This window comes from Lolium perenne, chromosome 6, assembly GCF_019359855.2.
Source record: "Lolium perenne isolate Kyuss_39 chromosome 6, Kyuss_2.0, whole genome shotgun sequence".
Taxonomy (NCBI): Eukaryota; Viridiplantae; Streptophyta; class Magnoliopsida; order Poales; family Poaceae; genus Lolium; species Lolium perenne.
This window is the reverse complement of record NC_067249.2, coordinates 172,111,811-172,127,832: the sequence shown is the minus strand read 5'-3', so window position 1 is coordinate 172,127,832 and position 16,022 is coordinate 172,111,811. Positions and strand designations below refer to the sequence as shown.

The following is a 16,022-nucleotide window of genomic DNA, read 5'->3' as shown; positions in this document are numbered from 1 at the left end:
ACTGAGAAGCTCATGCTTGGGTCACCTACTGAGGCCACTGACGAGGGACCGTCGAAGAAACGAAGGGCGGCTACCGTCGGCCACTTCCAGGAAGAGGTTGGGCCGGACTAGTTCTTGCGCATCGTCTTCAGGCTCACCTTCGGCTGGCTCCTGATCCTTGAAGCTTTCGTCAAGTGGTTCGGAGAAATCCCTTTCAACATCATCATCCGCAGCAACACTGGCTGCAACTAGAGGATGAGTATGATGAGACAAGGTGACGACGCATACATCGACCATGGGTGGGTGGGCTTCGCCATCGCCCATCAACTCAAGGTAGGCCAGTTCCTCACCTTCAAGAAGGCGTCCTCCTTCGAGTACAGTGTTATCTTCGACCAGACCTGCACTGAGGTGATGAGCAGGTGCCCGTACCATGGCGATGCCACCAGGTGTGTTGTCTTCGAAAATCATGTCTGAAGCTTACCTGGTACTATGATCTTGTCTGGTGTGTCCTGAACTATGATCATGTCTGAATAATGGTGTGTCGTGAACTAGTGTCGTCTATGATGACTTCTAAGTTTTCTTGTGCTTGCATTGTGTTCTTGCTTGTGCCGTTGATCATTGGTAACCTCACCACTAAAGGGAAGAGGTAACCAGAAGAGGATTTTGGGTTGCAGGCGATTTGCTAATAGTGGCACATCTGGGTCTGGTGCATCATTAATATGTCGTGTGTCGATTTGCTAACCTCACCCCTATCCTAGAGGGAGCCGTGCGACAATACAAACAAACATCAAGATTACTAGGGTCATAGCTATCCCCCAGATTGCTAACAGTGGCACATCTGAGTCTGGTGCATCATTAATATGTCTGGGAGGGGGGGTCCGGGGATTTTGGTCCTCACATAGCAGTGGAGCACCAAGATGTGGTGTGCAATTGGTAAGTGGGGACAAAAATCCTCACCCCTTGGATCGCCTTTTCTGCTTTGAAAAAAACTAAATTTTTTTTTAATAAAATATTTCGAGATGGCCATGTGTTAGGTGTTCTACTTGTTAGGAAAATTAACAAACATGAATTTTGATAATTTTTTCGCAAAATGGTGTCTTGTTTCGGTAAAATGGCTCTCGATTTTTCATATGACCTCCGATGAAAAAAATATATGAAAATATATCTACAGAAAAAATTACATCCGAATTCAACGGCCTAAGGCGGTTTACCGATTTTTTAGATTCATCAAAATCAAAAAGGAAATCAGAGTTTTCAGGGCTTTTAGATTTCGCTGTTTTTCTAAAAATAAGTAGCAGTGCGCCATTGGTATGTTGGGCGCCCATAGATCCGGATCCATGGACTCCCAATGTGTGTAAATAAACACATGATCCGTTAGCTATTGATGTTGCCTTCTAATTGGTCGAGTAGAAGTCTCTCTTCTTCATCCACACATCTCTTATCCTTTCTCATCTCCTCCCTGTTCCATGCTCCCTCACTTCCCTTCATCCATCTACTTGGACTAGAAGCTTCGCCGACACACCTCCTCTGTCCATCTGCTCTGCCGATGCCCATGCTCCTCCTTCCTTCCTTCTCCCTCCTCTCCTCTCCTCTCCTCTCCTCTCCTTCCTTATTCCTCTTCCTCCTCTTCCTCCTCCTTCCTACTCTTCTCCGATGTCCCTCCTCTCTTATTGCCGACCCTTCCCTCCTCCAACGGGAATATGCCGTGTGGGCAATTGAAATGCCATTGAAATTTTGGAATACGAATGGACACCAAATAGTGCATCAAGAATTTTTTTAGTAGAAGAGTCAAAATCTTATCTCAAGGGTTTTTGATCTGGTTGACAAATCAATGGGATGTTGATTTGATAAATCAAACCTTTTGGCTCGTTGATGTTCAAAGAGTTATATCTATACCACCACCCTCTTTTGAGATGGATGATTTTGTGTGTGAAACTTTCAAACATAAGGCCAAAGCCCAGCTTTAAATTAATAAAGCCTCATATGGTAGAGTTTACAAACATCAGCAGCAACATCGGAGCTCATTAGGTCTCATACATAGACAGGGTCACACCCGAACCCAACCACAAAACACCAACATACACAGACTAAAGCAGCAGTCTAACACGGATACAAATGCATCTAGGGAGAAAGGAAGCGCCATCCTACTAAAGTCGTGAGATAAATGTGAGGACGCCCGATCTTCCCCATCGTTGTGTTCAGCAGACCCCTATCATTCGGTCTCACCAACAACCACCATTTCTGCATATAAATAGAGTATCAGCCGGTGTTAATAAAGAGACCCTTCATAGTTAGTTTGTTTCTAATGTTCCAAAACGCCCAACATTGAGCCGCGAAGGTGAGCCAAACTAGTCTATGGTACGTTCCTGAAAACCCGTGAGTGATAGCCAGAAAATCCCGAGCCCCAATCGGGTTCCAATCGCAGTGGAAATCACATCTAGTATGACGGAAGATCTGGTCACTCCGTGTTCCGGTGAAGATACATTTTTTTAACTAGAGAGCAACGCGTGGTTCTCTTCCATGTCGTGCTATACTAGCAACTCACCATATTAAAGTAAGTGGGCAATGCCCTGTTTGTAAATCGGGCCCAGAGGATATTAAGCATGTTATATTCACGTGTCCATGAGGAACAGATGTTTGAAAATTATCGGGTTTGGATTTGACGGTTCAAGAAGCATGTGCTACTGATCTAGCGGGTCAAAGAGTCTTAGAATTTCTATTATTTGAACAATCAAGACCCTCGGTGTTGGGTTTTAGCACATCGGCCGGGTTATTTGCTATCGCTGCTTGGTATCTTTCCTGAGAGCTCCAGCAGGCGGTACATGGTGAGAAGGTACAAACCCCCGATCGAAATGCAATAGCCATCTCCTCCTTGCTGGCTAACTACACATCTGGTTATTCGGCTAGGCCAGTTGTGAAGAAAGGAAGCTAGACTAAACCTCCGAGAGACTATCAAGATAAACGTAGAGGCTGGATTTGAAACTGATACACTCGAGGGGACTACAGGAGATATTGCGCTGAATAATACTAACTCCATCCCAAGGCTTAAGGCTTATATTTTTTTCAGAAAGTCAAACGAAGTAAAGTTTGATCAAACTTTTAGAAGAATTTATGAATAAATATGATATTTTGTAGGTACCATATGAAAATATATTTCATTATCTATCTAATGATACTGATTTTGTATTTTTCATGTCAATGATTTTTTATAAAAACTTAGTCAAACTTAACATAGTTTGACATTCTGAAAAATAAATATAGACCTTAAGTCTTGGGATGGAGGTAGTAAATGTCAGTTTGTAGCAGTCCACAATTCTAGAATTGCCTCAGTTCATGATGTCTTATCGCATGAATGTCACACCTTAAAGTAAGGCTTATTGCTTGCTGATCTTTGATGACTGCTATCACGTGGAAAAGGAACTAGTCAAGGCAGAATATGAATACGTAAATCGAGAAGCAAATTGTGTAGCACATGAACTAGCTTGTCTGGCTAAATTCTCTAGCCCTGCTGTTTGGCTAGATGATCCCCTGCTTAGTTACTTAGATATATAAATTTTTCAAATGCTTGTCAGGTCATAGAAAATTTCCGCCTCTGCTTAGTTATCATCCTTCCTCACATCTGCCAGAAGGGGCTCCTTCTTATCCTCCCACCTGTTCAATCTTTTTTGTGCCTCCTCCACCTGAAGGTTGTGCAAACGGAAGAAAATACAGTTACACATAGTTTGCACCAGGATGGAAGATACAGTTATCAGGACAAAAGAAATTCTGGAAAAAAAATTCCGCCTCTGCTTAGTTATCATAAGAAATTCTCTTCTATATGAATGGCGAGTATATTATTAAAAAAAAATCTTGTCCGCACATATTTTCGAGCTGTGATAAGTTTGCACAAGGATGGAAGATAAGCAAACTAGAGGCTACATATAACATTCATGACAACAGCCATGGAGACAGAGGAAGGTAGCTTGAATCTGGACCTCATGTAGTTAATTCCCTTTGCAATAAGTAGTACGTTTGTGCAAAATAGAAATGAAAAACAAATCTTTCTTCTCTGTAGGTTTAGTAACAGGTACCTCTTTGTTCCAATCAGTTCTGATGGTGACCCATAGAAGAATGGCCGTCTGCATGACCGTACCTCCAATCATGCCACCCCAAATGCCCTGTCGGTAGGCATAACACGAAATAGAAGTTTAGAGCATAGAACTGAAGACCACGGTATGAGGTATGTATGAACAGTTTACAGATATATCCACCACCTTTACGCCGAGCTTGAAGACAAAACCTAGAACAACACCAAGGGGAACGCCTACTATGTAGTAACAACCAATGTTCACGTAAGCAACAAACTGTTGCCATCCACATCCAACAGCAACACCTGATATCGCTATTTATGTTAGTAACGTTCAATCACCAATTCACCATATATATCTGTTGCCACAGAGGGGGAAATATGGAACTCTATAACATGATACACACAATAGTTTCCATCGCAGAAAAATAAGAAATAAATAGACGCAATAGTTTGTGCATAGTCGGTGGCTTGCAAATTAGGGTCTCTTTGGTTCACAGAACTTTGAAAATCCAGTACTAGGAAAAACTTAGAATCGATATCACATGACGTACTGAATCCTACAGAAATAAGAAAATGCATGAATAGGGAAAATATGGAACTCTAGAACATGGTATGCATAATAGTTTCTATTGTAGGAAAATGAAATGAAAAATAGACATAGCTGTCATTGAAAGGAAGGAAAAATTTCATGACATTAGACCTAAAGAAAATTATACTGTTGAAACGCATGCAAGGAAGAATTTGTATGGTTTCTAATTCTACAAAGCAAACAAGATCTATACATTAAATTCCTAATGAAGAGATTCCTTCAAAATTCGAATTATCCAATGTCCTTTAATTAGCAAAATTCAAGTACAAATGATATGCATGGAACTTAGAAGAGATCATTGCACCTTGAAATAAATTGGTGCCCTTTGTTTACAAACAAGACAGAAGTGCCTTGCTTTCAAGAAAATGATAAGAGTTGCCCCCAATACTTGATGTATGTGAATACATAGTCATTGTCATAGAATGCAGATTTATGCTAATATAAATATGCAAAAGCTTATAGTCATTTCGAATAGAAGTGTTTGCCATCTGTTATATATTTGTAAATACTTCCTAATTAAATGTGATCTTGCCATGTGTTACATTAACAGAGTTAGTAACTTTAGCCAAAATATAGATCAGTTTAAAATAGTAAATGGGATATTTCAGAAATCAACCACCATCGTCCTGGCACAATAAATGGAATGAAAATGAAATATACATGGAGATATGAAATTCCACATCTATTAGAATTATGTAGTGAAAATGGACAAATAGAACGATTGTTTTGGATGTTTTACCAATGAACTGCAACCTTTGTTCCTAAATACAAGACGTTTTGGGATGGAGCGCTCAAGAATCAAGACACCTCATGTGAGCACATGCAAAAACTTTCTGAATTTACCTGAGAGAACAGGTTGGATGCCATTGAGAATGAGCGTTGTGGCAAGCAGCGGGCAGAGATCGGCCACCGCGTTGGAAACTGTTTCACCCTCTGTGAATAAGTAGCTGATGTAGTTACGAAGACAGAGGATCACAATAGCAAGGATGACGGTGATCGTTCCACAGAGCATGGTGACGACCCACACTGAGAAAAATGCTGACTTCGGGTTGCCGGCACCAAGCTCATTGCTCACTCTTACACTGAAAAGTACTCATTAGTTAGAGTTCGCGGCTATCAGTCCCCTCACTAAGCAACTGAAGTTAAATGTTATCTAGTCATTGAGTTTAGACTTGCGAACCTTGCAGCGGCATTGAAACCTACTGAGATCATGAAAACCCAACCAGCAATAGTCATACTGCACCAGATACAATCGCATGTTAGCACCAACTCTGATTACTCGGTAGTAAAACAGTAAGACTTATAGACGAGTGGTACTGACCATACAGATAGGGAATCCAAGGCAAGTTCAGGGTTGGGGAGCAAGCCGGCTATGAGCACGAGGACCTGAAAGTACCATGCCTCGAGGCACAGCATAACTGCAGACGCCGCTGAGAGCTTCATAAAATCCGTCAAGCCAGAGAAGGCTTGCCAGGTGAATCCGGTCCATGTATGCCGGCACGTTGGGCTCATGACAATGTAGGCAAACTGCGCCGCCACAATGATCCACCAGCTCAGACTCAGCACCAGGGAAGCACCAAGCAGCCCCATCCCAGCCTTGTAAATGACAACCCAGCTCAGAAGCAGGTGCAACGCTAGCGTTGCGGTTGAGATGTAAGCACTTGGCAAGACAATGCTCTGAGCCTGCAGGAACTTCTGGATTGGGAAATTGAAAGCGTAGGCAAAGATTTGAGGTATCAGGCCGTACACGAAAATCGACGCGGCACGGGCGATCTCTGGTGACTGTCCAAGGAATAGGAGGATTGGTTCGGAGAAAGCATAGATCACCGCAAGCGGTATGCCGGTGCAGCACAGGAGCACGGCAGAGCGTTGTAGATAAGTCCCAAGCATTTCGTACTTCCGTGCGCCGTAGGCTTGTCCGCAGAGAGTCTCCACTGCACTACCCATGCCAAGCTGCAAACACAAAATGCCTTGTCACTGTCATGAATTGTACTGCAATATGTAACATGTAGTTCAGAATTAGGTGGTACAACAAGTAGCTAAACTAACAGCGAGGAAAGTAATTATGATGGAACAAGTGGTACCAATCATTATTTTAGAATATTGAGAGCAAATTATGGTTTAGATGATCCATCGAAGTGCATCATTTCGTTCCTCTTTTTCCCGCATTCAGAGTTTCATGGAGCCCATTTTTCTTCGTCAAATTTATTAATTTGGAGTTCAACCTTTGTCCCGTATTTCCTTCATATTTCTGCTTTTACACGTTACATAGATAAATGTGTTTTTCCTTGATCAAGGAAAACCATTCAATTGTTTCAACCTTTGATGGATGTTTAAATTTGTTTGGCTTCTGGGTCAAGTGTTCCTAACAGAGTAACAATATTGCACTAAACTGTACAAAAATAAGCTATGTCAAATGTGCCTTTCAATTTCAGTACTAATGAGATCAATAAGAAATGTAAAAACACAAAAACATTCAAGGAACAATGAAAATTAAACAATAAATAAAAGTTCCTGGGCAACTGAAAACAAACATGTTACTGTTGTGTATATGTACTACTACATATAAATTTTGACAAGCATGTGAAAAATTCAAAGGCACCTACACTGGTTGTGGTATCAATTGTTAGAGATGTATAGCCCCTTTTCTTGTAAATCTCCAGTGTATAAGGGGTTTTCCGCACATTGTCACACATGTACGGTTCTCACAAAATACTAGTTGTCCATTCTCAACGTGGTATCACAACTTAGATTTAGCTTCTTTAGCATTTAGCAACTCCGTGCTATCTTCCTGTCGCTGCGGATGATTTTCCCGGCCGCTCCTACCTCTCCCTCTCCTGTTGCTTGATAGGGATTGAGTGAAATCGTGGTCTTCTCCATCGTCTTCACGAATCTGGTCGCCCCTGCTTCGAATCGGGCCCTAGTTCCGGACGTTGCAGCTCGGATCCGGTCGCTGCTGCTCGGATCTTGCTGCAGCCCGACCGGGGTTGGCCTCTTCTGCCACGGATTCGGCCGCCTCTGCCCGGATTCGGCCGCCGCCGCTCGATCTCGGCCGCCGATGCTCGTGCCCAGCTGGTGCCTGTCCTGAATCGGGCCGTCCCCGCCCGTGTCCGGCCGTTGCAGCCTGTGCTCCACCTGAGCCCAACAGCGAGCCAGCCCCTACTCTTCTTGGTTGCGCTCATCACATCTGAGGCTGCCGGTTGAGTTCAAAAAAAAAAAAAAAAAAAAAAAAAAAAACTGGGAGCAGTATCACTATGGCATTTTCATTTGCGAGCTATGTTAGCATTTATCGGTGTCAGATGATTTTTATGGCACGACTATGGGGAGTTTGCTGCCCGTTAGAGCATATCCAATAAGGCACGGCAAAAGTCGCGCGCGGTAAATTAACCGCCGATTTGTCGCGCGGGAGAGCCTGCGCGAACCTCTAGCGGATACGCGAAAAAGTCACGCGCTGTAAAACGCCACGCGCACGCGCACCCAACCGCCCGGAATATTCACAGCCTGCATGTCGCTTCGCCGCCCCCGCCTCGCTCCGCGTCACCGCTCCGCCTCCCACCTCGCTCCGTACCGCAGCTCAGCCTCGCGACGAGATGCCGCCCCACCGCCGCTCGAGCTCCGGCTACCGCGGCGTTCGCGCGCGGCCGAACGGCACATTCTACGCCAAGATCCGTAGCGGCGACGAGCGCATCGGGCTCGGGACGTTCAAGATGGTGCACGAGGCGGTGCGCGCCTACGGCACGGTCGCCTGGCGCCGCGACCGCTCCCGTCGCTCGATGAACCTCGACAACGTCTGGACGCGACAACAGGTGGAAGCGCTCGCGCAGCCGCCTCTGGCCGTCACGCGCGAGCAGCGTCAGCGCGAGCTCGAGCAGCGGCTCGTCATCGCGGAGCGCGACGAGCGCCTCCGCCTCGAGTGGGCGTCAGTTCCCGGAGGACGTTGCCGCGATGGAGGCCTTCTACGATAAGAAGGAAGAGGAGAAGGCGGCGACGAAGGCGGCGAAGAAGGCGGACCGCGAGGGGCGGAGGGCGAAGTCAGCAGCGAGTAAGAAGGAGAGGAAGGAGAAGGCCGTGAGGAAGGCGGGGGAGAAGAAAAATGGCGCCAACCCGTCAACGATCGTCCTCTCCTCCTCCTCCTCCTCCTTCAAGTGGACATCCACTCCGGTGTCGTCGACAACTCGCTCGTCGAACTTTGATTATAGCATCGAAGTTTGCAATACATTTTCGTATTTCCAGTTAATTTTTATGTTATGTTTGATCCATTCCGTACACAAATATGATCCAATGTTGTTTTTGCCGGCGCTGCGCCCTGTATATTGGAGCGTCCGGCGGAGGAATATTTTTTGCGCTCGCGAAGGCGCTCTAGTTTACCGTCTCCGGTGGGGAAAAATTTAGGGCAGCGCGCGGTAAACGTTTACAGCGCGGTCGAAACGTCATATAGCGCGCCGAAATACAGCGCACATGTTGGAGATGCTCTTATGCGCATCCATATGCGTGGTCTTCGATTTTGGAGCGTTCTTACTGGCGATGTCTCCTGTCCACCACGCCCCATAGCTCTCGTGCCTCCTACCCCACCGCATGTCCCACATGCCCTTGTTGCTGATGCTACCCAGGCTGCTCAGGATGCAGCCAAGACTGTCGAGGCCACTGCTGATGAGGCATATGAACAGCAAGTACTTTCTTATTCAGAGGCTCTTGGTCCATATCGTGATAGTCAGGCTGCTTTTACTCAGTGGTGTGATGAGGATGCTAGGACTGTTTTCGTTCTCTCTTAGAGTGTTCAGCCACAGTTTGCCTCTACTGTTGATGAATTCTACACCAAAGTGTTGTGATTTGGCGTCAGCTTGACTTACTCCGCAGTGTTGTTTGTGGTACTTGCAAGTGTTGCCGGACTATACGTTTAGATGCGGAGTTTCAGAGGATCCATGAGTTCCTGTCTCAGCTTCGCCTGGAGTTTGAGCCCCGCCGTGCCCATTTGTTTGCTCTGGGTCGTGTCCCTAACTAAGAGGTGTTGACTGAGCTCCGGGATGAGGAGACTCGTCTGTGTGGAGCTGGTCTGCTTGGGGTCCCCTCTGTTCTTACTGCTCGAGCTCCTGCTGCACCAGCACCTGCTACTCTACTCTATCCTCGATCGTATTATGCAGTTTTAAAGCATAATTTCATTTGAAGTTTGTAGAGACAGTTTTCAGGCCATCTCCAGTTCTTTGAGTGGGTTCTGATGAGCCAAGTGGCTTATCAGAAACGTTTTTGTAAATCACATATCTCTAAGTGGTTATTTTTTTGATAAAGAAAATATATTAATATCGTTAACTACCAATTACATTCAGCATCTGCAACCACGCAGTACTCTAATGGTAGTACAGATGCACACAACCGAAAAAGAAAAAAGTTCCGCTACGGTACTCCGGTCCTAGCAAAAACAGTACAACCACTACCAAGACAACGCCTGAAATCCAGACTCTCCACAAGTGACGCCTTCAAGAAGGGAACAATGCACAAGCGCTGTCCTCGTCCGATCAAAAGATCTTAGTTTTTCACCCTAAAGATAATCCCCGCTCTCAAAACAATACTTTCAACAAGACCATTGCCAGGCACAACCAATTAAGGCCAGACCTTGAATTTTCACCATGAAAGGTAAGACTCTGAAATTCACATGTGCTGCTGCCCCCACTTGCATACTGTTGTTACGAACCCAGAATACCAAGCAAATCCCTCAGCAACAGCACGACTCGATCCTCCGCTGCTAGTCCTGCAAACCGGCCTTCAAGAAATTCTCCGTCTCTGATACACCATGGACCAGAATGTCATCTGCTGGCAACACAGAGCAGAGCTTCACGTCGCTCCCTCCAGAACCAAGCGGTCGGAATAAAAGCATGGGTGCGGATGACCGAATACCTCCCAAACCGGCAAACTCCAAGCACGAGCACTATTACATTTTCCAGAGGAGCCTTTCAGAACTCAACATCCATCCAAATCCAGACGGACATGCATAAAGAAGATCTTCGTCTTGGCGCGAGAGAGATCCGAAGACCACCACCTTTATTCATGCCGAACGAGCAGCCCCCACGCGACCAACAGGAAACCTGCAAGCTGCCGCTCCAAACCCTACCAGTGACCCAGAGTGCAAGGCCAACAGGGTAAAAGAGACGATAATGCGGGGTCGATCCTCTACCGGAACCGACCCAACCCGCAACGATGATCAAGATGGAGGGGGGCAGCCTGGGAGACATCTAGATGGAGATCTGGGATCACCACCACCGCCACTCGCCGGCCCAGCATCTTCACTCCATCCATGGCGTCGTCGGGAAGAGATCTCCACCTCCACCCCGACCAGGGGCGCCGTCCTGGACGCTGCACGGCGATGACCCGACCAAACCCGCCCTAGCGGCCATGGCGAGGATCCCGGCGACCTCCACCTCCAATCACCTTTGGCGGCTGGGTCCGCCGCCACCGCGTCGAGGGCCGGCGGTAGCGGCGACGAGAGAAGGGCGCGGCGGGGGACTTGGCGGCACCCTAAGTAGTTATTATTTTAAACATTGACCGATTAAGAAGTGATCTTTTTTAACTATACATTGTTGGATAGATGAGACCTGTCCAGCATCTTTTAACGCATTTACTCAAGCACTTCAACACCCTAAGCTCTAGCCACCAAATCCAGCGCTTGGATCTCAAGAGGCTATTATCTTTACTCATGTCTTTGTTCGCATTCTAATACTGTCATACATATGGACGACAAATCAATCAACTCCTCGCCATTTGATTCAGTCATGACTCACAAGTTTTGCTCCTGTCCCAATTAACAAATACTATGAGACTACTCCCGTTTTGATTTCTATGTGTCTGTTTGCATTCTAGTACACTGCCAAACACAGGGACAACAAATCAATCAACCTCTCGCCATTAGTCATGACATGACTCACAAGAAGCGGAGGCCTCCACGTATGCCTATCGCGCCGCCGCCCGGCTCCCCTCCTCCCTCCCCTTCCTCCCTCGCCGCTGCCTGAGGGCGCGGCCGGGCAAAGCCCGGTTGGCGTCGGCGGCGGCGAGGCCCTCTCGTCCTCTGGCTCGGATGGAGGGGTGCGAGCAGTCTTCTCCGGGACAGGGCGTGGCGTTCCGTCGGGGGCCACGGCGCGTCAGCGCGGGCATGGCCTGCTGCGGCGATGCGACGAACGACGGTGGTGGCGGCGCGTCTCCGGGCGGCGCCGGCAGGTGGCGGCAAGGGCGGTGGTGGCTGATTGGCCGACTTCTGCTTGGAAGGTGGCTCGACGGCAGCTGCGTGGGGGCCGGCGGCGGATCGCTGCGGGCTGGTCCTCTGCGGAGCATCTGAGGAACGGCGGTGGTGGCTCAGCACCATCTTGCCTCGGCACTACGCTCGGCGAGGTGGGGATGCGCGGCTACCGGTGAAAACCGTGCTCCGACTCCGGTCTTGGCGGGCGATGGCGGCGCTACACGTCGTAACCTTCTTGAAGGCATCATTGTCGCGGCCTAAATCTACACTCTAGCGGTGCTCCAGGGGAAACCCTAGATCTAGGTCTCCCGGATCGGATGATGGCGGCGCGCCCTGCGTCGTTCTACCTCCTGGGGGATCGTTGTTGGAGCAGCTGCTGGATGTTGGCGGATGTCGGTGGAGTGGTATTCATCTACCACATTGTTGGCGTGGAGGCTCGGTGGCATGGTGCTGCAGGGTATCAACGACAGATGCGGTATGATGTATGCGTGCAGGATGGTGGAGCCGTCTGGCATCATGGTGGCATCGACGGCAGGTCTTGCAAGGTTAATGCGATGATCTCTCTTGAAGATGGAATCGAGGAAGACGGCGGTAGCAACTTCTGTGGCGTGTGCGTTGGTGCGCGCGGAGAGTCTGCTTGACTAGGTGTGCTTCTCACCTGCTATTGGGCGGTTTGGGAAGGCATTTGGTTTTTGGATGATGTCAGTTGGTGTATTGTCACCCTCTTCATCCCATTGTAGGTCTAGTGAGGTGGCTTCGAGATTGATTTTTTGTATTGCTTCTTGTAAGGTTTGCGAATAATCTAATAAAAAGCCGTGTGCATCCTTTGGATGCAGAAGCTGGGGCGATTTTTCCCCCTTTTCGAAAAAAAGGTGACTGCTGGCTAATTTCAGTCGATATCCAGCTCCAAACCTCTGATGTCTCTTCCTGAATTTCTCTAGAACTCCCAGCCCCCGCCTCCCTACTTCTGTAGTGGCTCTGGCGGAGCCCTAAACTAAGGCCACCGCCCCTTTCTTCCACCCTAACCCCCGCCGCCGGCCAGGCGAAGCTGTCAGGTCATGTCTGGGCGGCGGACGGCGGCAGCGAGGCCTGGCTCTCGTGCGGGGGACCTCTCCCTCGTGTAGATTGGCGGCTCATATGCCGTCGGGTTGCGTGACCTACCTCCGATGGCATGTCTTTCTTGGCGTACTACTTATCGTGGAGGATCTGGGAGGCGTGGATGTTGATCAGTAGGGCTTCGATGCGGTGGGGGGAAATGATGGCAACGGCCACCAGCATCACTACCTTGTTGAAGGCGATGTCGATGCGAATGTTTTGCTGCCTCCCACTTTGTTTATGTGTTTTGGGAGAAACCCTAGATCTGAGTCTCCCAGATCGGAAGACGATAACACTTTTGGTGTCGTTCGACCTGTTGGTGGCATCGTTTTGGAGCACGTACTGGCTGAAGGTGTCCCGAGGTGGAGCGGTGTATTTCTTTTGCATCGAAGACAACAAGTATCGGCGGCGTGGATTAGTGTGGTCTTGACTCCAAACATGTGATGATGGACATACGCAAGGTGGTGCTATCTTGTGCTATCTTACGTCATGGTGACATCGATGGAAATCCTAGCAAGGTCAATGCGTAGATTTCTGTCCTAAAGATGAGTTTTTACAGAAGACGGCCACGACTATTGAAGTGTATAAATGGATTGTCTTTTCATCAGATAGGTCTTTTGAAATAGTTGGTTAGTGCATTAAATTTAACATGGTAACTTGAGTTTGAGTCCTGATTTTGCAACTTATTCTAAAAATTGCATGTTGCCCCTCTCTTGTCTATTTGTAGGCCTCTTGAGACATACCTCTATGTTAACACGTGTTGTCTTGTCTTTCAGTCACACATGGGTGAGTTGTTGAAATGTATAAGTGAAGATCGGTTTTTTAAAATAGTTGGTTACTGACATCGGAAGTATCCTATAAATTATAGTTGCCTCCTCTTTGTCCACGTATTGGACTTTTTATCCATAATGGCATCTACAACTGTAAATGCTTGTACATGCGCTTAGGTGCATAAAAATAAACACGGAGAAATCTTATCATGGCTAATTTCCAACGCCATGCGCTTAGTAGGTGCGCTAGCGTAGGGGGGGGGGGGGGGGGGGCGCTAATCCAAAAGCTAAATGGAGTCCCAGCGCTCGACGAACTCGATTTGCGTCAATGCAAGTGAAAATCCCAAACATGGATGGGATTTACGAGTAACTGCTGGGAAATCTATCCTAGCACCTGGGCTAAGAGCCCGCGTTGTACATGCCCCAAGTGTGCTTGCTCTTCTTTCTATTCATGTGCTGACTTTCTCTTCTCCTGCACGAAACTTAACATCGACAACTTCTGTAATATGCAGATACGGTGTGTGCGATCTGCTAGACCGGTGCGTAGGTTTTAGATGATGTGAGTAGCACATGGCCCCGACCATGACCACTCCTTTCACAACTCTTGTCGATAAAAAGGTGGCTTTGAGTTGATCGATGTGTTACCTGTAAGACCCTTGTGAATATTTTTAATAAACAACTGTATACATTATTTTGGTGCAGAATTTATGATCTAACCTTCATTTAGGAAAATACCATTCTTGGCAAGTGACAATCTAGGAACCACACTTTTGTTAGTTTTGTCTAGCTGTGGGTTACAACCATCACCGAGGTTCCAGGGAACGAGGGAACTACAGCATCCAACAGTCCTAATACGCGGTCTCGACGGTCAAGATGGAGCTTGTGATAGAATCGAAGATTCGAAGTACGCTCCGGTCTCGGTGGAGAAAAACCAGTTCAGGTGCAGCGTTTCACCATAACAGCGGTCAGCGGATGCCCCATAATGACAGGATCACTGAGCGTTTCGGTTTTTATTACTCCTCGGAAACCAAATTAAGGGTGAAAAGAGGATGGGAAGGGAGCGGGTGTGAGATGTGTGATGTGTACGTACCATGAGGCCGTAGGCGAAGATCTGGATTCCGGTGTTGCCGAGCGAGGCGGCGGCGAGCTCGAGGTTCCCGAGGTGGCCGGAGAAGATCTGCGTCGACATGGACATCAGGTAGTTGATCATGTACATCACCACCGCCGGCGCCGCCAGCCGCGTCAGCATCCCGAGCTCGATGGTCGCCGCCGCCCATGAGCGCTTCGCGAGCGGAACCGAGGTGTCCGTCAGGATGCTCTCCAGACGACCCGCGGCCATGATGGTAGGTAGGACTAGACGGTGAGAGCTGATCCACCTTGTATATTATGTTGGCCTTCCGGGTTGCTGACTCGTCTATAGCAACGGACGACTGTCTTCTGCAAGATTTGCTTGTACGAGATTATTTTTCTCCCTCCTATTAGTTTCATTGCGACAGCTAGCGGTGACCGGTTTGTCTGTACGCTGACGAACACAGGTTGGTACTCTATAGAGTAATAATTTATTTGATAATCTGACCGGCAAGGCCAGCTAGTATTTCTGTTTTCTTTTGACAGTAGCTGTAGTATATTTTTCTATTTTCTCAGATAGTTTTAGCTACATTTTTTCGATAAAGGGAATATATTACGTAATATCAAAAGATACCAATTACACCTAGCCTCTGCAACAACGCCCCACCCTAATGGCAGTACGGATGCACACAGCCAAAAAAGAGAAAAGAAAACTAAGAAATAAAAGTCCCGCTATAGCCTTCTAGACATAGCAACAGCAATACAACCACCACCGTGACAACACCTGAAGTACAGACTCTCCAAAAGCGACGTCTCCAAGAAGGAAACAGTGCACCAGCGCCGTCGTCGCCCGACCAAAGGTCTTAGAGCATCTCCAGTCGCGTCCCCCAAAGCGTCCCCCAAAGGGATTTGGGGCGCGCCGGACAAAAAAACCGTTCCAGCCGCGTCCGCCAAAGCCCATTTTTGTCCGGCGCGCCCCCATACGGTGTCCGGCGCCCCGAGCCCGTCCCCGTCCCACAGGGGACGCACCGGGGACGCCGGACACAACGAAAAGCGAGACGGGGAGTGGCAGAGCCGACTCGTCAGCGGCACGGAAGGCTAAAACCCCGTCGCCTACCTTTGGTCAAGGGACGTTAATGGCGTCCCTGTTTTCCCTGTTGGTCAAGGGACGCGGGGAGATGTACAACTTCCAGCAGTACTACGACGCCTCCGACCGCCGCAAGTGGT

At 47.9% G+C, this 16,022-nt stretch overlaps 1 protein-coding gene across 1 annotated transcript; it reads right to left on the bottom strand.

The window, feature by feature from the left end:
• Positions 1-3,292: 3,292 nt before the first annotated feature.
• Positions 3,293-15,127, bottom strand: LOC127306932 (protein DETOXIFICATION 40). Its single transcript, XM_051337633.2, has 7 exons — positions 14,818-15,127; positions 5,959-6,590; positions 5,818-5,874; positions 5,481-5,719; positions 4,233-4,351; positions 4,050-4,136; positions 3,293-3,659 (listed from the first exon to the last, which is right to left on the bottom strand). The coding sequence occupies exons 1-7, from the start codon at positions 15,064-15,066 to the stop codon at positions 3,576-3,578; spliced, it is 1,467 nt and encodes a 488-aa protein (XP_051193593.1). The 5' UTR covers positions 15,067-15,127; the 3' UTR covers positions 3,293-3,575.
• Positions 15,128-16,022: the final 895 nt, after the last annotated feature.